A 23,482-nucleotide genomic window follows, 5' to 3' on the forward strand; every position below is an offset into this window, starting at 1 on the left:
TCTGCAGGCTCAGGCAGACAATGCTATAGCAGTTACGGTCAGGTCACGTTTCTAAGCATTCCCCAACGGCTGGAGATACAATGCATCTTTGCATGAGAGCTCAGGCTCTGCAGGCGCGCAAGTACAGACTGCCTGGGCCCCTCCCTATATGGCAGCTCAGCTTCCTAACCACCATCAGGCACTCCAATTCCAACACCACAAGACATGCTAGTTCTAGCCACTCTGCCACCAGTTCCCACCCAGCTCCTCTTTACTGGCTACCGTATTTATCTGGCACCACGGTACCTCGACACTGCCCAGCCCAGAGAGTAATTAATCTAGATCTGAGCCTGGCTAATGCTTGTAAGCATGTCTGAAGACGTTTTCCAAACAGAGTGATGGGCAGGCATGGCTGGGCCACTGCATCCACACCCAACATGGGGAGAGGCTAAGAAAGAACAATACAGATTATCTAGGGAGGGTAAATCTATAGGAAGTTTTTAGTTAGTGAGGTTGTTAGAAAACCATCTGCCTCCCTCGACAGTCACTGAAATCAGCCTGAAGTTTGGGTAGCTACCCCCCTGCTGGAAAATGCTGTGCTGGACCATGGCTATTGCTAGCATGGCTGCGTGCCCAGGATGGACGGGGCCAAAACAGCTGAGAGAGCTTTAATGATAGGCTCTGCAGGGCTCTGCCGGCGACCAGTCCTTTGGGCTGTGATCTAGTCACCTATCTGACAGTTCTGCCTCCCAGACACCTGCCAGCAGGGAGCAGCAAACTGGGCAGGAATAGCACTCACAGAGAGTCAAAGGTTAGGCCGCGGGTCACTCTGTAGGCAGGTCCCAGCATTGCTGAGAAATTCTCATTTGATTCCTAAATGCCCAGTTACCCACCTTCTCCCTTCTCTCCTGCACTATCCCTGCTCTGCTTGCTGATTGCTTGGGAACAGCTGCTAATGCTCCCAGCCTTCCTCTTCAGAACACCGCCCAATTGTTCCAGGGTCGGCAATAAAACCCAATGGCTGTTGGTCGTCTGGAGGATGGACTCCCATTTGCCTCCCTGGCGTTCCTCTTCGCAAGCAGTGTCCTGACGAACCCTGCACACCAGACCCCATGGTGACCCCGCGAGACATGGCAGAGCACTCAGAGCAGCCAGCAAAACATGCAGCTGGCCCAGTAAAACCTGCTGGCTTTTCCTGCGCCTGGCCTGAGACAACCCCATGGCAGTTTTCTCCCACACCTTCCACGGCTCAGAACAACTACGTGACCTAGCTACAGTGGGCCAAGGTTGTGAGACAGACGCACAGGTGCACTCTGCCCTCTCAGCCTGCAAGACGGGGTTTGCAAACCCACTCAAACTTCCTAGACATTTCTTAGTGGCTAACCTGACCCTAGGGCCTCGCCTCCCATGTCTAGCCAGCCCAGCAACTGCTCTGAATCCCCCCATATATACACTCTGCTGTGCAACACCTTTGCTCCAAACCTCTTGCAGCAAGCACTGAAAAGAGTCCTTGGGTGGGTGTAACATATTTCCATTACCCTGGTGCTTGTATCCCCAGTCATACCACTTCAGGATCAGCCCCAGGGGAAGAGCTGCTGTGGCATGAGTCAAAGAAGCTGCCACATTCCACATGTGCCCATCCCCGCTGAGGCAGCCAGCACAGCCAGTGAAAGGAGGGGGACGAGAAGTCCAGCACGCTACAAATGTGCATCCAGGATGTATGGACGTGCGGTGACGCGGCACAGAGAACGAATCAGCTTATTTCTAGAACTGCTCCAGGACACATGGCAGGGAGGGCAAACAGGGATGCTCTGGTGCGGGCTGCACACCAAGCCTTTGTAAAGCTTTGGGGTTCCCTGACCAGTGCCCCACAGACCACAACAGCCCCAGCAGCTACCAGAAGAAAGATAAGACCATCTGCAGGTGTGTGCACACAAAGTTTACACCCCATTCCCACACAGGTAATCTGCTTCCTGCCCTACAGCCTGGCAGCTGGGTCCCCCTTCCCTTTGTGTCCAGCCCCAGGGCTGCTACGAACCTGAGACATTAACGGAGAAGTAGGTGGTCTCACTCCCTGAGGGGCTGTTGGTCATGCAGGCATAGAGCCCTGAGTCCTCAGGCACAGCGTCCCTGACCTCTACCTCCTCCCCAGTGATGCGCGTCCGGTTGTCCTCTGACAGCTGGACCCCATCTCGCACCCAGTTGATGCTCTGGACATCGTCCCGTAGCCGGCAGCGCAATTGGAGGAGGTCGCCAGGGTGAGCCGAATGCGACTCCACTTCAATTTTCGCTTTGGACAGAACTGGAAGAGTTAGGAGAGAGAGAAAGAAAATAGAGACAAAAGGAAACCACGCTGCGAACGGACGTTTATTGGGATTTGTGCGTCCTGCGAGGAGTCTCCTGTGCCACCCTCCTGCAGCGACTCTGCAGGCCAAACCCTGCTCTGGGATGCAGGTCTCAGCTTTCCACACGTGGCGGTTTGTTGAAGCAGTGTCGGGGTGCAGTGTGACAGGCCACTGCCGTTTAGTTCAGCTGCGATGATGGGTGCAGGAAGCAGCTATGACAGCTGCAACAGGGTGGCGCGCTTGCCAGGCAGATGGCTGCATCCAGTGAGGACGTGCTGGTGACTTGAAGATGGTATGGTGCGAAGGACAATTCAGCTCACCTACCTGTCAGCCTGAAAAGGATAGCAGCAAGCAGGCCTGCCACGCAGCCCACAGAGCAGGGGGGAGAGGGGAAGAAGAGGCAGAGGTTAAAAGCAACTGCAGCAGGATTAAGCATTTCACCTTCATTTTATAACCCAGACATTAGCAAGGAAGTTGAGGCTGTTCATGCGCCCTTTGATCTTTTACCAAGCGTCACTCAGCCCAGCCCCTTAGGATAAGAAAATACTTTGGCCAAGGTTTTCAGAAGGGAATTTGAGATGTCTCAAAGGGGCCTGGTTTTCAGAGGGTCAATGCTGGCTGGGCGCTTTCTGAAAATCAGGCCCCTTTCAGGGGGTCTTCACTTGGTCACTCAAAATTGCAACTCACTTCTGAAAATCTTGGCTTGTGCATAGACTCATAGACTCATAGACTCTAGGACTGGAAGGACCTCGAGAGGTCATCCAGTCCAGTCCCCTGCCCTCATGGCAGGACCAAATACTGTCTAGACCATCCCTAATAGACATTTATCTAACCTACTCTTAAATATCTCCAGAGATGGAGATTCCACGACTTCCCTAGGCAATTTATTCCAGTGTTTAACTACCCTGACTCTCTCCCCTGCCCCCCTCCTCTCTCCAGTAGCTGAACCCCCCAGAAAGAGAGCACATGCAGAGGCTGCCCTTGGGAGCACCACACTCTGCCCAATCTCTCCCTTCCTGCAAAGCTCAGAGATGGCAGCCAGCAAAGCAGGCCAGGTTTCATGCTGCCTGATTATCACTTCGCTTAAAGCATTTTAAGGAAGGGGGAGAAGGAGGAGGATCAATTGGGGGAACTGAATTAAGGCAGAGGCTAAGTAGTAAATGCTTTCTTAACAGCAGTGTCCTGGCTGGGCCGGGTCAGCTCAGGTGAGCCTTCAGTTGAACAGGTGCTGGCTGGAGTATTCCAAGTTTCCAACTCTATTAAGATGGGAGAATTGCAGCTGCCATCAAATGCAACATTTGGTTTAGCAGCACAAAGATCCTTTCTCTTCATTCCAAGACTCTCCGATTCTACTTGATCTGTTGTCTCCCAACTACATTAGAGCCTGTCTGAGCACATGTAGGCTGGGAGGCTGGGCCTCGGGCACTGCCTTTTAAACCGCTCTGTCTTGCAGGGTCCCTGTTCCAGGATTCCTCTCCGGTTCCCACTTTAGAGAACACCCGATACAAAGTAGCTGAGGAGCAAGGCTGCAACCTCCGAGTGTGTGAGAACAAACAGAGCCCTCCAGAGATTTCATAGGCAAACCAACTACTCTGCACCTCCTGGCTCCAAGCAAAGCTACTTGAGATGAGTCCAGTCTGGAAGCAGCTCATGTGAGGCTCCTTGAATTCCACCTACCTATCATTTGAAAGCAGTGTCCACTGAAATCTACACAGACCCACTTGTGCACTCTCCCAGACCCCAAACTCAGCCTTGGGGAGCAGAGTCTCAGGGGGAGACATTGCTTCTAAAGACACTAATCACCTACAGGGTGAAATGTCATGAGGGCTTCCCGCAGAGAAGTCTTTACCCCTGCAGAGGTTCAATCCCTCTCCCCACAGCTGCTCAAGGCATCACGGCTGGAAGGACTTGGGAGTTACAGGGCCAGGAACAAAGGGGGAAGGAGGCAGGGTGTCATAGAAGATACTCACCCCCCGATGCCAAACAAATCACTGCTTTAGCTTGGTGCAATACCTGGCACTGCCAGGGAGAGCAGGGCACTGCGAAAGTCAGGGTATCTCTCTGGGGCATGGCCTAGGTGTCCATGGCTCCATAGGCTTGGTTCAGCTCACATCCAATGTCGGAAAGGATGAGAGCACGCCCCTCCCACCTGCTCCCATCCCCATCAGCCCTGTTCGGGCTCCAATTCAATTTGGAGGCTTTCTCCACCAGCGTGATATTGAATCCAAGAGCAAAACATCAACTGGATTTCCTCCGTGTGTGTCAGACTTTCCACATCCTCCCCAATGCCTGAGTGGCATTACATACCCCCAGCCCCAGCGCTAAGCTAATTTATCAGTGCACTCATCCATCAAACAGACAAGAGCTTTCTGGTGGATACTGCTAGAAACACACAGCAATGCCCCTTCCCCTCCCCCAGAAAGAAACTCATAAAGAGACACCAGTGGGAGTGCTCTGCACATTGGCATTATCCCAGCATCATGCTCAGAAAGCCACTTGTTCACAGAGCTGCAGACTCGGGCTACAGCATCTGACCCCTACAAGCATGATTCCATCTACTCCACACAGGTAAGTTGTATGCAACAGATGACTTACCTGCCCAGAACCCATAGAGCTGAGCACTTCATACCCTGCAGCCATCAAACAGACACACATACAAAACACAACTCCAGCAATGTAAGCACAAAACAACACTGAAAGAAGCTTGCCAAGGTGTTGATTGCTAAGTGCACTTTTCTTCCCACGCTGCCCTGAGGAGTTATCCTGAAATGCAACATGGTTTTGCCCCATCCACAAAGTTACACCAGTTTAACTTAAATAAGTTTTTAAACTATCAAGCTAGTGTCACTCCTTGTGTGGACACTTATTTCAGCTTAGCTTAAATGAATTTCTAATTACTTTAGTTAACACCCCCGCCCCCACAAAGAGGCTTGCATTGGTTTAAAATCACACCTTTAAACAGTGCAACTTCAGGGCACAGACTATATTTATGTACAGCACCTTGGACAACAAGGACCTAGTCTCTTAAGCGCAATTGCAATACAAATAATATTCTAGTATTAAAAAAAAGGAAAAGTCCATTTAGAGGAACGTTGCTTTTCTCTGCCATAGATCCTGTCTTGTTTTTGTTGTTGTTGTTGTTTTAGGCATTTCTTTATTTCTTACACATATGAGATGCTTTGGGGGAAAATGTTTAAGAGAAAACAGCCAAAATGTTTTCATGATTTAAAAAAAAATTGACTGGTTAGTCGAGAGGAAAATTCACCGTCCGCCCTACAGTGCTGTCAACTCAAACCACCAAGGGCAGGGTGCCAATTGTCTCAGAAGTTTATCAATAACACAAATAAAAAGTTTTTTGATATGGTAGTTTTAGACTGACAGCAACCCTTTAAGTAATCAGGGAAAGCAGTCTCGCTTTCCTTGATCTTGTACCACCTCATGAAATGTGCATTTCTAGTAGCTCTGGCATTTTGTGTTTCAAATTATTAGTCACAGGCACCTTACAAAGCGTATTTCCATCCCATCTATGTACTCAGACACCAAAGGACTCTGCAGTGTAATGTTGTTCTGTTCCCTCCTTTCCAACAGTAACAAATAACAACAGACCAACAACAAAAGAAATCACTCCAGAAAATGATACCATCTCATGAAAATGCCTCACTCCATCGCATCAAACATAAACTGCTTGCCCTCACTTTCAAGGCCATTTACAGTCATCCCCCCACCTGTCCTCTCTCACTCTCTACTGAGACGTCTACTCCTGCCTCTGATCAGCCCATGATTCCAGCCTCCATCGCCCACTTGTTAAACTTTCAAACAAGCAGCCTTGTGCTCTCTTCCACTCTGCCCTGGACGCTTATAAGTTTCTCCCCAAAGCTACCTCACAATCCACCTTCAAATGCCTCCTTGAAACCTCCTTTCCCGGAATGTCTATAACAAAACTTGACAAGCCAAGGCTGCGGTGAGCTGAGACCACAGTCCATCACATTGACCAACACTGTCTCCTGTACCCCTGTTGGTCCATGTGATTGGTCATCTCTTGTCTCAGATTGTAAACTCTTTGGGGCAGGGACTGTCCTTTTGTTTTGTGTTTGTATAGCGCCCGGCACAGTGGGTCAATGGCCAGGGCTCCTGCATGTGACAGTAACACTAATAAGAAGACGACACTTTCCCTTGTTATCTTTTTTGCCCTGAAACTGTGTTAGCATCTGTTCTCCAAGTAGGGTGAGCAGGGTACAGTTTAAATCATATCCATCTCATGCAGTTATTTCATATAGAAACAGATCACCCAGGGAAGGCTTGCGGCCTGTGTTCTATGTCTCCCACTGAAGCCACAGAGGAGCTGTGAGCACTCATCCCGTCTGCAAGCCAGGCCATCTTGCTTTGGTTTTGTGCCTTGTTTATGGCTGATATGACTTAGACTGTGAGGTTTTGCTTTGTCTGTGAAAGTCCTGCTAGCACTTGAGTCTAAACCCAGCCACTGCTCCCGGCATCCAGCGATATGAGGGAGTCAAAAGCTTTGATATGGATCAGACTTTGAAGTTTGGAGTCACACCCAGAAGTGCCATGGACTGCTCCAATATTGCCAACTGCAGTTAATGTGCAGTTATCTGATCGCTGTACATGCGGGGAGATTTAGAACAGGGATTATTAGACCCTTCAGATTCCCAGTTCATGTTGGAGGTGTCCTCTTTCATTAAACAAACTCTGGGCCCGTAAAAAGACTTTAGCCAGGAAGAAAATATTGCTGTTCACCAGGCCAGAGCTAGTACAAACCCTCTGCACTGTGTTTGTGCTGGGGACCAGGGAAAGGCATTGCCTATAAAACTGGCCTGGAAAGAATTTAAAGAAAGCTTGCCAGCTCTATGCTAGTCTATGATAGTCTGCAAATCCTTACACGTCTCAGCTGGACCTACAGGACTAGTGAGAAGATTGCTCAGGGGAGAACAAAACTTTAGGACAATTTACAATCAGCTTTATCTAATATCCTGGGGCATTTGCATGCAGAACCCGGGTTTGCTATTTTTCACAGGTGTTTGAGGCACGAACATGGACACAGGGCTGACAAGGGACCTGTTTCTCTCCGGGCAGGGATCCCTATGGTGGGTTCAAGGGGCAGAGCTGCTTTTTTATTTTCAGGCTCTTGTTTTTCTTTTTCTCTGGGAGGGGCTAGAACTGGGGGGGCAAGGTTAGCCATTAGAATGGGAGTGGGGGCTAGATCTTGTTTCTAAGTCAACAGAGCCCCTCCCCCCATCTCCTTAAAGTCAAAGGCTGTTTTACATTAACTGCATGAGCACGCAGGCTCAAAGTGCAGAGGTGCTGGACGGGACAGGCAGGAGTTCTCTCTGAGCTGGAGCTGATGAGCGAGGGGAGTCAGGAGGCATGGCAGCCGGCTGGTAACCCAGATACATCTCTGCACTTAGAAGCAGAGCTGAACATGAGGCCTGGTGGGAACGCGTGGAAAATGAATTCACAGGCTAATGAACATGCCTAAGGTAGTTAACCCTTATGGAAGGAGAGGAGCTGGGTTAGAAACCCAGCATCCGGATAATCCAGCAAGGTCATGCGCTTTCATTGAAGGTACAAGGTGGGGTAAGAGTTCTGGAATCAGGGTAGCTTAATTTTGATGGCAGTTTATTCACTCATGTCCCCGTCACTGGCTCTGGAAGCACAGCCTGGGTGCAGCAGCTAATCCAAGAGGTGGATGCAACTGCTTTGGACAAGACTGTGGCATCCTAGCAGATTGCCTGCCTTGCTGAAAACAACAGCAAGTCGGCCCTTCAGGGGCAGACGGATGGAGTGCCTCTGAAAGGAGGCGAGCATTGGTGGCTTAGGCTTGCACTTTGTGTATGCTCTAGAGAGCAAGAGGCACTCTACAGCCTCCAGGCCAGCGTGGAGGAGTGGTCAGGGTACGGGAGGACAGCCTTTCAAACTGTGAATCGCTGGAGTATGTCACACGGGGATGTCTGGCTGCCTGGTGCTCAGAAGCTTTGGGTGACCCCGCAGCCCCTTGAAGCGGGCACGGAGCAGCAGCAGACCAGGGTCCAACTGACAGATGTTTTTGGCACTGGGTGACAGAAAGTTGGAAACACATTTGATTGGCCTTCTGCTCTATCCCCTGCAGTCCTACCCCTGCTGTAGGCTGGGCAAAAAACACCCCCCTAAAGCTTTCCCTGACTAAGAACCATTCCTCTAAGAGGCTAGTGATTGGGCCCTAGGCAGCAAGCAATCAGCAGGAGCTGAATTACAGGAGCAGGCAGCCCATGAGAACATTTGGCTCACAATTCCCACAGAAGTCTCTGAGCCCACAGCTCCCCACCTCCTCCCCTTGGGAGAGGCCTGCCTGCTATGTGAGCTGTGATGCTGGTTTGTCCTTGGTGCATGTTAATTAAGGTGAGCCTGTTTGATCACTGGGCTCTGTCGGGCTGAAACGTCTCTTTCATACACACTACTACTTTGTAACTTAAAACATGCCAACAGGTGCAGCTCCTCCAGAGGGGGACAAAGCCGCTGGCTGCTAAACTGCACTGTGCGCTGTTCAGCTTCTCCTCCGGCACAAGAGCAATCCCAGAACAAGCAGCCCACTCTAGCAAGGGCTTAATAAACCAGATGAACTCCCCACTATTCTTCCTAGACCTTTGTCTTTCTCCCTTTGTGCAGGGAGGCACTGAACAGGCAACCTGGGCAGCTCCCGGCAGCAGAGAAGGAGTCCCCCTGTAATGGACCCAATGGTAGTCACTCATGCATCACAACTCAGGACAAGAGGCAGGGCTCCCCTGCCCCAGATGTTCGGGAAGAGCTGGGGGGAACAGAAGGAATATCAGAATTAAAAAACATTTAAAACTCTGTAGGGCTGCAGTGTGGCATACCTCCCCCTCTTTGCCTAGGTAGGGGCAGGAAAGGTGGGGAGTCTTTGCCCTGAGGAAAGTGGGGAGACCTGGAGGTACTATTGTGAAACACCAGTCAAGAGAAAAGCTACCCACCTCCCATTCATCAGGTCTCTCTGAGCTGGGCAGTGCAACGCATGGACTCAGGGGCACTGCATGGGCCTCAGCTCTCAAGCATCGTTTGCAATAACAACTCCACTTACCGCTGACACTTCCCAGCCTGAGGTCTGGGAGTCCAGGGATTTGTCAAGACACGTCCTGAACATCAATGTCCCTTCAGGAAAGAAACACTTCATCCAGGCCACCCGTGTCCCAGAAGACCCACAGCCTGCAACCCTCACACCATGACTGCATGGTTAACACAGAGCCAGCCATGTCCCTTTTAGCTCTCCCACAAGCTAAGCAAAGACTGGCTTGGTCACAGACCTTGGATAATGGCCTAGGAGCTGCAGGAAGTGGTGCTGGCAATTTGGTAAGTAAGAATGAGTCCTCATTGACACAATGCCCCTCCATGTGTTAGCGGGCACGGCACTGCTGCTGTTCAAAGGAGATGCCAAGCCACAGTCCTCCTGGCGGATGGCTTTTTCTGTAAGTGTGGGTGTTACCCCTGGTCTCCTAGCCAAACTCCGTGACTGGCAAATAAATTCTGCCTCCTTAAATTGCCCTGTAGTTTCAGTTAGATGCAGAGCTTTGCACTTCCTGTCCTACAATCCCTGTGCAGGGTTAATGTGCGCCGGTAAGCTGCTGATGCCTTACGCCCCAGAGGGGAATCAACCAGGTCCTTCCCCGTCTCACAGGCTCCGTTAACTCCTTTAGGAATGTTTTGAGAGACTTGGCTGAAAAGGCACGAACTATACGACTCCAAATGTACTGTCACCCAAACTGCTACCTGAAGTACCCAGCCTGGAGCTGCATTTCCTAGATTCCAAAGCCAGAAGGGACCACTGTGATCACCCAGATCATAGCACTTCCCCCAAGTAATTCCTAGGACAGAGCTTTTAGAAAAAACATCCAATTGCCAGGGATGGAGAATGCGCCACTGCCCCTGGTAAACTGTTCCACTGGTTCATTACTCTCACTCTTAAAAAAGTGCACTTTATTTACAGTCTGAATTTGTTCAGCTTCCAGCTATTGGTTCATGTTCTATGTTTCTAGACTGAAGAGCCCTTTATTAAATGTTTGTTCCCCAGGTAGCTACTCTCAAGCTACGATCAAGTCACCCTGAACCTTCTCTTTGTTAAGCTAAATCGATTGAGCTCCTTGAGCCTATCACTAGAAGGCAGGTTTACCAATCCTTCAATCATTCTCATGGCTCTTCTCTGAACCCTCTCCGATTTATCAACATCCTCCTTGAATTGTGGGCACCAGAACTGGACACAGGATTCCAGCAGCGGTCACACCAGGGCTAAATATAAAGGTAAAACTTAAAATAAGTTCTTTCATGAAAAAGCTGCAGGCTGTGAGATTATTGACTGTAACGGTACAAATCCAACCACATGGTAGCCCTTCAGTGGGCTAGACCAAAATAGAGAAGAACGCCAGATCCTTTACATTAAACTTTTTTTTTTTGGAATTCCAAGTTTGAGAATGTAACTTGAGTTTCTGCAGGGAGGGTGCCTCATTCCTGGGCTAGGGGCTGCGAGTGAGGGAGGGACAGCCTATAGGGAAACCTGACATCCCTGGCTGGAGGAGGGGCAATTCTGGCCCAGGTGGAATGTGTAATTGCTTTGAAACAAGTTTGAAAAGTATACGCATGATGTAACATCCCCAGCTCTCCGCAGCTTTTATTACTTTGAATGGGAACTAAGAACTGAGTTTAGTCTGGCAAGTTCAGGCCAGATGGTAAATGTCACTAAGTTCATATAGCTGTCATTAGCTTTCCAAAGAGCTGGCCTCTTTCAGTGAGGAGGGTGAAGGGGAGGAGAGAGAAATAATTTCATAGCAAGTAAAATGTTCATCGCCCCCAATCTTAAAAAGAGCAAGAGGAGAAAACTCTTCAGCAGGTTAAAGAGGCCAGAGCCGGGGAGAGACACAGGCTAGGAGAGTTGAGGGAAGGGAGCAGGGCAGATTAACCTTTAGCCCTTCAGTATTCAGCCAGACTCTCAATCCAGCTCTTTTTTTAAATTTTTTTTAAAGGATTTTGCATGCAAATGACCCTGGGCCAGACTAGGCCATCGGAATGGAGAAGTTCTGCATTCAGCCCTCACAAATCGGTGCAAACTGCTGTGTTTGCCAGAGTGATTGCAATAAAGCAGCCAACAAAGAGATGCAGGGAACAATAAAGAACTGAATGGCTTAGATCAGCAGGTCCTCTCGCTGGTTGCCATGGAGACCCCCACCAGGGCTTACTAAAGGTATTTCCTGAAGAAAAAGTGCACACATGCCCAACAGCTCTGCTAATCCCAACAGGAAGTGCTTACCAGGAGAGGTGGGGATTGGCTTCTCTCTGATTTCAAAAGTTTCTCTCTTTATTTATTTATTTTTATTTTTTTTTTTGCAGTTTCTTAAGGGGGGTGTCCAAGCACAGGTTCACAACACACTTCCCAAACACTCCCTCCTCCCCTGCAAGTTTCTGTTGTTATGATTGCCAATAGATCCCTGGCTGCAGTACTGCAGCAGGGGGACGGCTGCCATTCTCCCATCCCCCTCCACACCACATCTTTCAATTCCAAACTCTTGGGCCATCACCTAGGCCCCGGCCCCTGCCAAAGTGTGATGAGGAGAAACAGCTTCCGTTGTGCACAGCACAACCACAGGAACTACTGTCACTCACAAGAGAAGCCACATGTAGCTTGAAAGCTGAGGCCTGTTCTGGTAGGGGTGGGGGAGGGAAATACACAGGCCCCATTGGCAGCAGCCCTGCTCTGTGCAAAGCAATGACTCTGTGTGGGATGCACATGTGGCTCAAATGTAATACTGAAAAGGAGGAGCATGTACCCCAAATCACTGCTCTGTGGTGCTGCACCCTGCAGTGATGTGATTAGCGTCCCTTGATTCCGGTGGTGTCAGAGAGGCGGTGGGAAAAGCTGTGAGGAGCTGGCACGCAGGGAACCTTGTCCCTTGTGGCAGTGTGCGGGCAGAGTTACACCTTTAGAGTTATCTACGCTGAGCCCTTCTCCCCTCCCCGGGCAAACGCACTGGCAATGCCAGCATGGGGCTTTATGGTAGAGCAGACCTCTCCCAGGGTTGCCTCTCAGCCCCAGCAAGCCTGGCAGTGCCTCCCCGGTTCTGCTGCGCAGCAAAGGCAGAGTCAGGCAGATGCCCAGAGGTCTCCTGCTCAGCTGGTGCAAGCTGGTGAGACTCCACTGACTGCACCTGGGATCCCACAGCAGTGCCAGGTGCTAGTGGTTTGGAGTCTGTGTGAACCCAGGCATGCTGAGGGCTCTGGCACCAAACCCCTTTCCAGTGGGGACTCTGGTCCCCAGCGTTTGATCAGTCTGAACGGCCTCCCTGTGTCCTGGCGACACAGCGAGGGGAAGTGCAACCTGAGCTGGTATTCAGTGCACCTCCAAGCTCTCCTGATGCTTTGGATGGGAGCCGCCCCTCTGCACCTTCTCACCCCTGCTCCAGAGACGATCCCTTTGCCGAGACTCTCCAGCCCTGCTCTGCCTAACACCAGCACAGCCTTAGTGGCTCACTGAATTCCCAAATCTCACCCAGCTTTGGGGGTGGGGGGGGGAAACGTGTCAACCTCCCCCGCCCCCAAAATCACAGGGGAAAACCCAGTGTCCCCTTCTGTAACCAGCTGGGTCATGCACTGAACTAGCGGAGGGTGGACTAGCTGAGATTCCTCCTGACGCCTCTCTGCAGCCCCAGCCCTGCCAGGTGCCATGCTGCCTTGCCCACCCTCACATGGCCTCCCTGCTTCCCACACTGCAGTGTGAACCCAAAGGACTGCTGCCTGGCCAGTTTGGAAGGAAGGAATGCAGCCCCTCCCCCATCAGTCTCCACCTCCCTTGGATAACACTGCTGGGGAGAGGCGCTGCAGCCCCCTGAGCCCACCAGAGAGCCTTTGGTTTACCCAGGCTGATGCTGAGCTGGACTGGGACACTTCAGCCATCACTCTTCCTGACGTGAGGGCTCCATTCACCGCCTGGAGCTTCTGTCTCCTGGGAACCACAAGTCCCTGGGTCCCAGGGATGGAACCTCACGAGGAACCAAAACCAAACTGGCTCCCTCTTGAGAGGAGGAGAGACACATGCCCAGTGTGGAGAGGGTGATTGGTAACCAGGGCAGGAGGATATTCTACCCCGAGCACATTTAACTCTGGTGCCATGGCAGCTCATTGCTCTCCACGGCAGGGGAAAGCCCTCTGGGATGTATCCATTATCTCTGGAAACCAGTTGAAAAATGAAAAGACCCTGTCTATGCAGCCCCAAACAGCAGAAACAACTTCACACCTTTTCCTGTTGCAGCACCTTCCCCACCCACGGCCTCACAGCAATTCATGGATGTTCATTCACTCAGCCTGGTGATGTCCCAGGCAAGGATTGGTCTCACCCACCTCTGGGGAGGAATGTGGCAGCTGTTCGCACATTAGGCCCAGAACAAGAGAGTTTGATGGAAGTTTATAAACATTTATAAAATCAACGTGCCTCATAACAGTGGTGCCTCCACAATCCCTGGGGGAAGGAAGTTAATACACTTGTCCTCCTGGGATTCCTACATTTTGTATGAGATGAAGCAGCATTTAATTAACAGGCATCTCAGTGTCTTTGCAAAGCCAGCTGGAATAAACCTGTACCATTCCCCTGGGATGCGAGCATCCTCCTCCAGATCCCTCCAGCCACTGGGACCCTTTTGAGAAGGAAGCTACTCAAAATAAAAGCTTGCACTGAGCTCTGAGACTGACACAGCAATCACTGGATGCACCGCTTTCATTCCTCTCCCCTTTGTGCACTTGTTATGGTCCTGGCAAGCAGGAGCAGCATTAAAGATCCCTAAGATGGACCCTTTTAGGGCAATAATTCATGGCTTTTCTGTGAAACATCAACTCCGGGCCCAGAGCTTTACCTGGTGGGAACTGGAAATGTACAGCACTGGAGGGGGTGTCCCAGTGAGACCTTTGTTCTCCTGATGTTTATCTTGGGGAAAGGGCTGCAGCAACATGTCCCACCGGCACTGCACGGGTAGGTGGGGATCCAGTGTCAGGAATGTTGCTGAAGGAGGGATGCCAGCCGTCCTGACACACCGCAGAGACCTTAAAGACCTGCCTGTTCCCAGCAACCCAGTGTCCATGAAACATCTGGTGCCAGAAAGGCCCCAGCTCTCCCCTCCTCAGTAGGGTGCCAACACAGAAGTCTCCTAGCCTGCTGACACCTGAGGAACATTTAGAAGGGAAGGAACCATGCAACTGGCACTTGCAAATGGTGGAACTTTACATAACAAACAGATGGGAGCAGTTTCCCAAAGCACCTGGGCAGGCTTAAAAAGGGAGTAATTCAAGGCTGATCATTAAGACAAGAGGTCTGTGGAAGGGAGATAGGCAGGGGGGAAGTTTCACCATGTGGAGCCCATGCAACCGAGGCAGAGATAGGATTTCATCCAGGTTTCAGAATCTAGCAAACCCACTCCAAAACCCTGGGTCCCATCACCAGCTGAACAATGGAATTAGCCCAGAGGAACAGGCCAAGCAGTAACCAAGGAAGGGGAGGGAGGTGGAAATCAGTGATTAAAAACCCTTGAGGCAATTCCACTCCATTTCCAAATGCAGGGCACCCTCTCCACTTACAGCTCCATCCCTGGGCTTTGCTCAGACTGCAGGGAAAGCAAGGAACTGGGACTTGTTTCCGGGCTCTCCTGGGAGTGGGGAGGATGCTCTGCTATTTGCTGATACAATTTATAACGGTTTAAAATTAATTGCTCATAGCAGGTGCCTTTTGGTCCATGACACACACCATGAATCTCCTCCCTTGCATCTCTGACTCACTGCACCTTGTGGGCAGAGAGGAGCTGGGGCACTGACTCATAAGCAGTAAGTCTGGGAGGAGGAGCTGAGTGAACTCCCTGGAAACCCTCCAGCCCAACACAGTTTATGGTTTATATTCTCAGTTCCTTGGGAGCACAAGAGACACCAGCCGCGCTAAGTTCATTAACAAGCTTGCCCAGGCTTCCCCTCTCACCAGCTCTGGCCAGGCCAGGCCGCATTGGGAGGGGCACTGAAAGGCAGAGTGCCTTCAGCAGTACTGCTCTGCGATTCGGGATGGGTTTGCAAGGAGAGCAGGACCCTTCATCTTTTATCAGGACTCTCCATTACTTCTTTCTCAGTGAAGTGTTGGAATGGCAACCTGGAGAAGAGAGGGTGGGGTCCGGGCTGAGGGTAGGGAGGGGAGAGTCCAGGACAGGAGCTGGGGAAGCAGGTGAAAGCTGTTTCCCAGAGTCTGTTTCCTAGGTACTCATTATCCTTGTATTTCTCTACCTGTTTCAACGTGGTGAGCAGAGGGGTTAGACGCAGCCCAGATACTAACTGGATTTCACTGCCTCTTAAATGCTTTGATTTCAGGCAACTCCCATACAATGCCAGCTGTCCCCCCATTAAAATTGGAGAGGGAGGCACAGTTTGACCCCAGAGAGGAGAACATGGTGAGCTGTGTGCCCTGGAGGGAGCAGGCCTTCTCTGGGATGCCAGTAACTGCTGAGATAGCTGGGAGTGTCCCTTCCCAATAAATCTTCTCCTGTTCATTTCCAGTGCACTAAAGTGCTTCCCCTGTCTCTGTGCAGCCTATGGAGTGGATGGCTGCGGTACCCCAGCCCCTCTGAGGGGTCCACTGTCATCAGTCCAAGTGCAGGAGGCTTTGCTGCTGGGCAGAGGAACTTTTTCTGTTGTTTGTAAGACTCCAGTGAGTAGCTGCTGGGATAAACCTGATCCCTCTGCCTCTCTCAGGGGAACTGCGTGTTGTAAAAACAGTGCCCCAGCTGCTAAATATGATCTCTGACCTCGGGCCGTGCACTGCACAATAATAGCTCCCCCCACTCATCTTCTTCCCCCGGAGCTCAGCAATTAATCACAGCACCAGACACAAACCATCACTCGCTACATCCTGCTTCGACTGGCCTCCTGGACCTGCTGGCTGAGCTCTGCTGGGCTCAGAGACACCTCCCCGCCCAGACCTTGGGGCTAATGGGAACCCAACTAGCTACCACAGTCAGAAAAAGCAGCCAGGACAGCTAGAAGTCACTTTTCTCTGTCCCAGGGCATATCTAGGGCAACTCCAGAAAGTCCCTGGTGCTCCCTGCGATTTACACCAGTGCGAGAGAGGACAGCGTGACTCACTGCCACGCGAAGGCGTTCCTGCCAGGTTCCAGGGCAATTCTGCACCAACAGAAACATCCCCAACTGCTCTGGAGCAACTTGCCAGCCTCTGAAGAGAGACAGCCCTGGGCAGGCCCATAAGTCACTCTGCAGGAGTCTCACTTGCCTCCAGCCAGTCAGTGCCAGCCACTCTCTCTGTGAACATCCACTGTCCTGTGAAATTCCTTCCAGCTTGTTGACTTTGGGGCTCTGGCTGGCAGGGTGGGAGTGGAGCTAATGGGAAAGAAATGGAGAGGGAGCACAACAGGGAGAGCCAGAACCCCACCCAGAAAGCACTGCAGGCAGACGGGGGCAGACGAACTCCACTGGCACCATCCCAGAACATGCAATGCCACAGTCTCTGCGGAAAAGGGGCTTGCTGGTCCTGGTTATGGTTTCCGTTGCATGCACTGTGGAGCTGACCCATCATGCTGCAGACAGCCAGGTGACTACGGTTCCCATTGGCGCTGGCTTGCCCCAGAGCTGTCCCTCACCTAAGCCCCAATACATCCTGCCGCTCCAGGTCACTCATTGATGGAGCTGGAACTGCAGAATTAAGAAACAGGGATTACGGGAAACGTATCTGTGGAGGTACCACCAACCACAGCAAGGGCTTCATCTGCCTCACTGCCTGGAGATTATCCATGGCCTCTGTGCTGTGAGCTGAGGGTTCGAGGGTGATCTTGCCCCCACCCCACCAAAAACACCCCTGGGCAGGGCATGGGGAAGATCGAAGGAGCCGCAACTCTGTGCTCAGGCAGCTTTCCAGGGAAGAGCCAGACAACAAGGCTGAAAGATTGGCTTCCTCTCCCACTGCCCACTGGCAGACACCAGTTAGATAAAGCTCCCCGCCCCCCTTCAAGAGACCCCTTGCAGGTGGAGCTGGGGAAGCTTAGCCTTTTAGCCAGCTGGGCTAGTGTCTGCAGTAGAAAATGGACATGCCTTCCCTCCTTGCGGCCAAGGGAGAGGGGATACAATGGACGTGCTGGCCACGGGGAACTCATGCTGCCCCAGTTCTAGTGGTGGACACAATGCCCTGCAAAGCCCACAGCATTGGTCCAGCTGGATTAAAAGTGACCAGGCAGCTGGACACTGAGAGCCAATGCTGCAGTGAGCCAGCAGCACCAAGCACTTTGCACAGTCAGCTCTCTCAGTAGCGGATGGCACAGGTATCCAGCGCTTCTGGGGGAGCTGAGGCTCATCGCTGAACTCCTCTCCATGGGCTGGCATGTGGGGCAATGCACAGGGCCTCCGGGGTGAGGGGAATAGGGTGACCAGACAGCAAGTGTGAAAAATTGGGACTGGCAGTGGGGGGTAATAGGAGCCTATATAAGAAAAAGACCCAAAAATTGGGACTGTCCCTATAAAAGGGGGTCACCTGTTCCTGGTCACCCTAGAGGGGAAAGGGCAGCATGATTCTTTGCAAAGCTCAGCTCACATGCTACTAGCAGAATCTCTGCCCTAAGGAAAGCACAAACTCTGAGAGGGATACTAAGGGAAAAATACAGGTTACGGTTCTAAAATACTAAGGGGAAAAACACCCCAAAATATCCCCGGGGAAAGGCAAAACAATAGCCCCCTGCGGGCATGCTCAAGAGAGGATGGATGGGCAGGAGGATCAGGCACTGGACTGAGACTCTGGAGATCTGGGTCCTGTTTCTGGGTCTGTGCTTCTGAATTGGACAGTGCTTGAAACCACAGTGACAGGCACAGTACAAAACCCCTGGGAGTGAGGGAGGAGTTTTAGGCATACGCTGGACACACAGATTAGACAGACTTCAGACCAGGAGTGTAAATGGTGGAGGAGGAAACCGGCACGTTGGGAAAAATAAACCTCTGTGAGTTTCTGCAGGTTTTCATTTAACGTGAAGACAAAGACAGGCTTTGTGAGGGAGACTGAGTCTGCTCATGGAAATACCTGGATTTTCCCCTTTAAATAGATGTTTTACCACCTCCAAATTTAGGGAACTATAAAAGGCAGTAAGTGCCCATTAAGATTTTATTTGCTGCAGATTTTTCAGTAACTGGCGGGAGCTCTGACAAAGGCAGAATTTTACCAGACTCAACAAGGAGGAGGGTTAGAGACTTAAAAGCCTCTCTCCTGCTATAGCAGAAGCTGCTCTCCCAGCATCAGCCCTGGGGATTATTACATCTTCGAGAAGGGAGTGTCGATGCTTCTAAAACAGATGTAAACTGAAACCTTACAAACATAAAAACAGAGTCCAGAAAAGCTGCTGCCTTTGCAATGAATGGGACCCAAGTGCAGTCACTCGCTGCTCCCCAGGTGGCACCTACCAGGCCCACAAAACACTGCACTGGTTAAAAAAGAAACAATTCATTTGCCTGCCTGTCGCCCATTTTCTCACCATTAACACTCGCTGTTTGCCATGGGCCTGGCACACCCTGGTGTGCCCAGCTGCTTCCTGCAGGGCGAGAGGATAGTGGCTGTGGGGCTGGCAACCCGGCACATGGCCTGTGGGTACAGGAAGGAAATGAGAGTGGAAGAGTCTCCTCCTGCAGCAGGCCCAGCCAGCTCCACCCACCAGCGCCCACAGCTTGGGCAGCTGCTTCAAAAACACAAACTAAAAAGGTAGAAAATGACTGGGACCCATTCTCCTTCCTTGCCTGGCAGCAGAGAACCGGGTAGCTGCTGCCGTGGCCTTGCACGGGACAGCAGCAGTGAGACCCCACTGGATCCAAAGCATTCCACAGACTTACTGAGCTCAGCCTCAGCTCCGCTGGGCGCTAGGCAGGGATCCTTGTGCTTGGCTTCCAGACACACAAAGGGGAGGGGACCTGCCCAGCACTAAGCACTGACCTAGGGAAGGAGCTGGGGATAGAACCCAGGGACCTGCTGTTGTTGTTCAAATGGGTGCCTAAAGTTAGGTTCCCAAGTCCTCCTTTGGCACCTAGATAAGCAGCCTGGTTATCCATAACACTGAGCACTCAGCAGCTCCCGCTGCAGCCACGATTTGCCTGCCTATGCCCGAGAGCTATCCTACACTGCCTGAATGCACCTCCCTGGTTAGACCCTGGAAGTGTCACCAGCCTGGGGGAGAGTAGGCTTTCCAAACAATCTGCTCAGGCTGTACAAACCCCCTCCTGGCAGAGAGCAGTGGAAAAGGCAGGTAAAATGTATGTACATGCGGATCTTACTGACCCTCTCCTGTCGGTTATTTGAGGGTCCATCCGCACGGGGAGCAAGACCAGGCTAAGTAGAACCACTTCCAAACGTGGAGTCCACATGGACAGAGAATGGTTTTCTCTGTGAACAGCCTCCTAGTGGGTGCCAAATGACAGACTGCCCCCAGCAGGGTTCCTCACCATGGCTGTGTCAACGTAGCAGTACAACTGGTACCGGGAAAGGCTAAAGCTCTGTTCCCATTTGCTAGTCACTTGCTATGACTAAACTGCAGCTCAAGAGCATCTGAAGACAACAGAGTAGACTGGGGGAGGGGAAGGGGAAGGGGAGTCTGCCCTGGAATCCTCATTAAGCTCTCAGAAGTTAAGGAGCCCACCTCCCAGACTCCTGCCGTACCCTCATAATGCAACAGCCAGCCTGATTCTCAACACAGCCCGGTCACTCCAAACCCAGCAAGCTACATCCCATGTACTGTCATGGTCGCCATGCCCCATGGAGCCAGGCGCACGGCTTGTCTCTAGGACTAAGGAGAGTCAGTCCTGCGCCATCCCTCACACGCCTGGGGGAGTTTCAATCATATTCCAAAGCTCTCTAGGAAACGTCTCCGGGGACAGGAGGCTTTCTAAGCAGAACCCTGTTTATTCAAGACAAGTGCATATTGGAGAAAAAAAAAAAAGCAAAGGAAGTTAAAATGCCAAGAGGAGAGCTCAAAGTTTGCCATGTTTTGTGGCACCTCTGGGCTCTGTGCTGAGGCAACAAGGGTGGCCTCTGGCTCCAGACCCAGTTACTACTGTCTTGAAGGCAGTATGGGGATGGGAGTGCCACGACGCAGGCTCCTTGGCTTGCAACACCCTGTAGGGAAAGGTTGAGGCCATTATCATGCACAACTGTTGTCAGTATCTCTCTCTGTAGCATTCTAGAGCTCCCATCACTGGGACACATTGGTGCCGAAATCGGTATGCTAGCCAGCGCACCACGGCTGTTCATGCTTTAGGCTGGGATTGGCAAAGCAGCCAAAGGGAGTTAGGCACCCAAATCCCATTGAAATCCAGTGAGAAAATCCCAGCCTTATTCACCAACACAGCTCACTTGCGGGTACCATACATGTCATGTCGTCCTGACCATTCCAGCATTGCTTTGTTCCCCTGGGGAGCAGGAGGGCTGGATACTCTCCCGCAAACAGCAGCCACCATCTGGTTACAGCCCCATTCCTCCCCTCCCGGCCATCAGACACAGACAGACAAACCCACCAATCACTGCCAAGAAACATCAGCACTGGGAATTCTGCTTTTTATCCTGGGGCATGTGGGGAACAATCAGCCCCCATCGTAGGCACAGGAAATGGATGCCAAGCACACAATACCTTGGGGTTTTGGGGGGAGGAAGAGGACGGGTGGGGAGGAGGAACAATGAGTCCTAAACACAGAAATGCCCCAAAGAACATTTTTGTGTAGTTCACACCAAGACGCAGTATGTCAGAAAGCCTGTGCGTTGGTGACTGTCTGTTTATTCTCTGCCTCACCGTGGGGAAAACCGAGGCTTTGAAATGCTATCGCGTTACTCGACGTTTGGGGGCTGCCTACAGTGCCCAGGCTGGCATTTGTCCAGGCCCGTTAATACCGTGGCCATTACACCTCAACATGCCACCGGGTTACAGAAAATTACAGGGGTAGAAGGAAAACAAAAGCCTCCCAGCCTAGCCAGGGAGAGGCAGGTTCCCATGGGTCTCGTTCACAGCTCCTGGCAAAGAGCAGGGGACGGGCTGTGAGTGGTCACAGCAGAGTTGCCTGTGAGCCAAACCCATTAGATGCCCTTTAGTAACAAATGGTGATTAGAGACAAGTGGGAAGCTCTAGTTTGGGGGACCTGGTTGGTCTCTAGCCCCAGGAAAATGCCACTTCGGTTGTGGGAAGCCCATGCTGCAGCAGCCGGCCGAGTCAGCGCTCGCTCTGCTATCACCCAGTGAGAGTGCTGGCAAAGCTTGGGAGCCCTGAACAAACACCAGAGCCTGGGCCTTAGGCAGCATCAGGAGCTTCTGCAAAAGCCAGGAACTCAGCCAAGCCAGCTGACATATGACACACAAACAAGCGATGGGCAATGTTCCCCAGTTCCCCAACATCTCCAACATCTGCTCCTTTTCGGAACACTGCTTTCATCACGCACACTAATGGTCAGTAGAGACCAGACGGAGCACCAGGACCCAGACCAGAGCTCTAACGCAGTTCTCAGCGGAGATCAGGCTAGTACATTCCCCTACTGAACCCAGAGGGGCCATGACAACAAGTCAGGGAGCCATTTACCACGAGTTATTGCAACACCACAACATAGACTCCCTGACATTCAATGCGGACTCCCCAGCATCCTTCAAAACAACTAGCCAAGGCAAGGCCGGTACCTGTCTTGTTAGATAATGGGAGAGTAGGCTCAGCTGTGGCTATGCCCCAATCAGGCCCAGCTGGCCCCTATAAGAGGCTGTGAGCCAGAAGCCCAGGGAGTCTCCCTCTGCTTGTAGAAGGAGAAGGGCCTGGCTGCATGGAGCTAGAGACAGGGTATTTGAGTGGAGCAGGGCTGGGGAAAGGCAGAGGAGCTGGGGAGCTCCAGCCTGGAAAGCCCCAGGCTGTGGCCTAGCACAAGGCCAACGGGTACTGGGGGTTGCAGAGGGCAGCCCAGGGGTAGGCCAAGGCAGCAGGTCCAAACCCAACCTTGCCAGTGATGAGTAGGCTGATACTGCAGTCTGCCCCAGGCTATGGGGGCTAGACGATGACTGGCAGTAGATGTATACTGAGGCGAGGTGAGGATTGTGGGTGGGGGTTTCCCAGGGAGGGGAGACCCTGAGAGAAAAGGGGTTACTGCCAGAGAGCAGCACCCCAGATAAAGGGGCACCGGGTCCTGGGAGTCACACAGGGGCCAGAGGACAGGCGGATCACCAACCTTTAGAGGGCGCTCCGGGATGGTAGTGAGCTAGTTCCCAAAAGTGACCAGCAAGAGGTGTCACAGCAGTGAGTTTGCTCGTCTACATTTCTTTTGAATTTTAACCCATTTTAAGAAACGTTCCCTTATTTTGTTTGTTCTGAATGGCAACATTCCTTTAGCAATACTTCCCGTTTCCCAGCCAGCACCAGCTGGCGGCTGCTGAGACATTTTTGCAGCTTCTCGGCTCAGGTAAGCCTGTCTTCCCTTAGCACAAGCCCAAACTGTTCACTGCAACAGCCAACATACTTGCTGATCATCTTCCGACTACGGGACTTCAAAACAGGCTGTGCTTGTTTCATAAGAAAGTCAGAGACACCCAATATCTTATAACCATTCAGGAGCAGCAACTCAAAGAAAGGGGGCTGAGAACAGACGTGCCTCTTATCCCAGCAACCTGCCCTTAAAAGGTCTCTTTCTGTCACATTTCTATTCACTAGCAGCAGGAGCTCTTGACTCCAGCCAGTGAGACTCTAGACATGAGAGGAGAAGACGGGTGTGGTTCCTCTTACCTTGCTCTGGCAGGGTTGGTGCTGGCCTTGCAGTGCAGAGCGTGGCTGTGACCAGCACAGCCCAAAAGAGGAGGCACCTCCAGGTAAACATCCCAGTTCTACAGCTACTGGTTGGCAACTGGGCTCCAGAACTCCATGGGGACTCCCGTCTTGACTGCCGGCTTGCTAGCTGGGGCTCGCTTAATCTTCTCTTCCAAACTTCCAGTCCCTTCAAACTGCCAACCAGGAAACAAGAAGAGTTAGAGCAGAAGTAACTCCAGCCCCTGCGCAGCGACAAGCAGAGAACATGGGAAATCCTCTCTCAAATTAAACAGACCCAGACATGGATTTTTTTTAAAAACACCTGTGTGTGTTAAA

General features: G+C 51.7%; 1 protein-coding gene across 2 annotated transcripts in view; it reads right to left on the bottom strand.

Moving 5' to 3' along the window:
• FGFR1 (fibroblast growth factor receptor 1) overlaps positions 1-23,482 on the bottom strand; it is a 74,034-nt gene that overhangs the window by 38,491 nt on the left and 12,061 nt on the right. The window contains exons 2-3 of one of the 2 annotated variants that reach the window (XM_050939948.1): positions 23,126-23,340; positions 2,018-2,281 (exon numbers count right to left, since the gene is read on the bottom strand). In XM_050939948.1, the coding sequence (XP_050795905.1) occupies positions 2,018-2,281; positions 23,126-23,216 (355 nt within the window). In that variant the 5' untranslated portion in view covers positions 23,217-23,340. The remainder of the gene's footprint in view (positions 1-2,017; positions 2,282-23,125; positions 23,341-23,482) is intronic. The other variant, XM_050939949.1, reaches the window with a different exon arrangement.

Source organism: Gopherus flavomarginatus, chromosome 2, assembly GCF_025201925.1.
Source record: "Gopherus flavomarginatus isolate rGopFla2 chromosome 2, rGopFla2.mat.asm, whole genome shotgun sequence".
NCBI classification, from domain to species: Eukaryota; Metazoa; Chordata; order Testudines; family Testudinidae; genus Gopherus; species Gopherus flavomarginatus.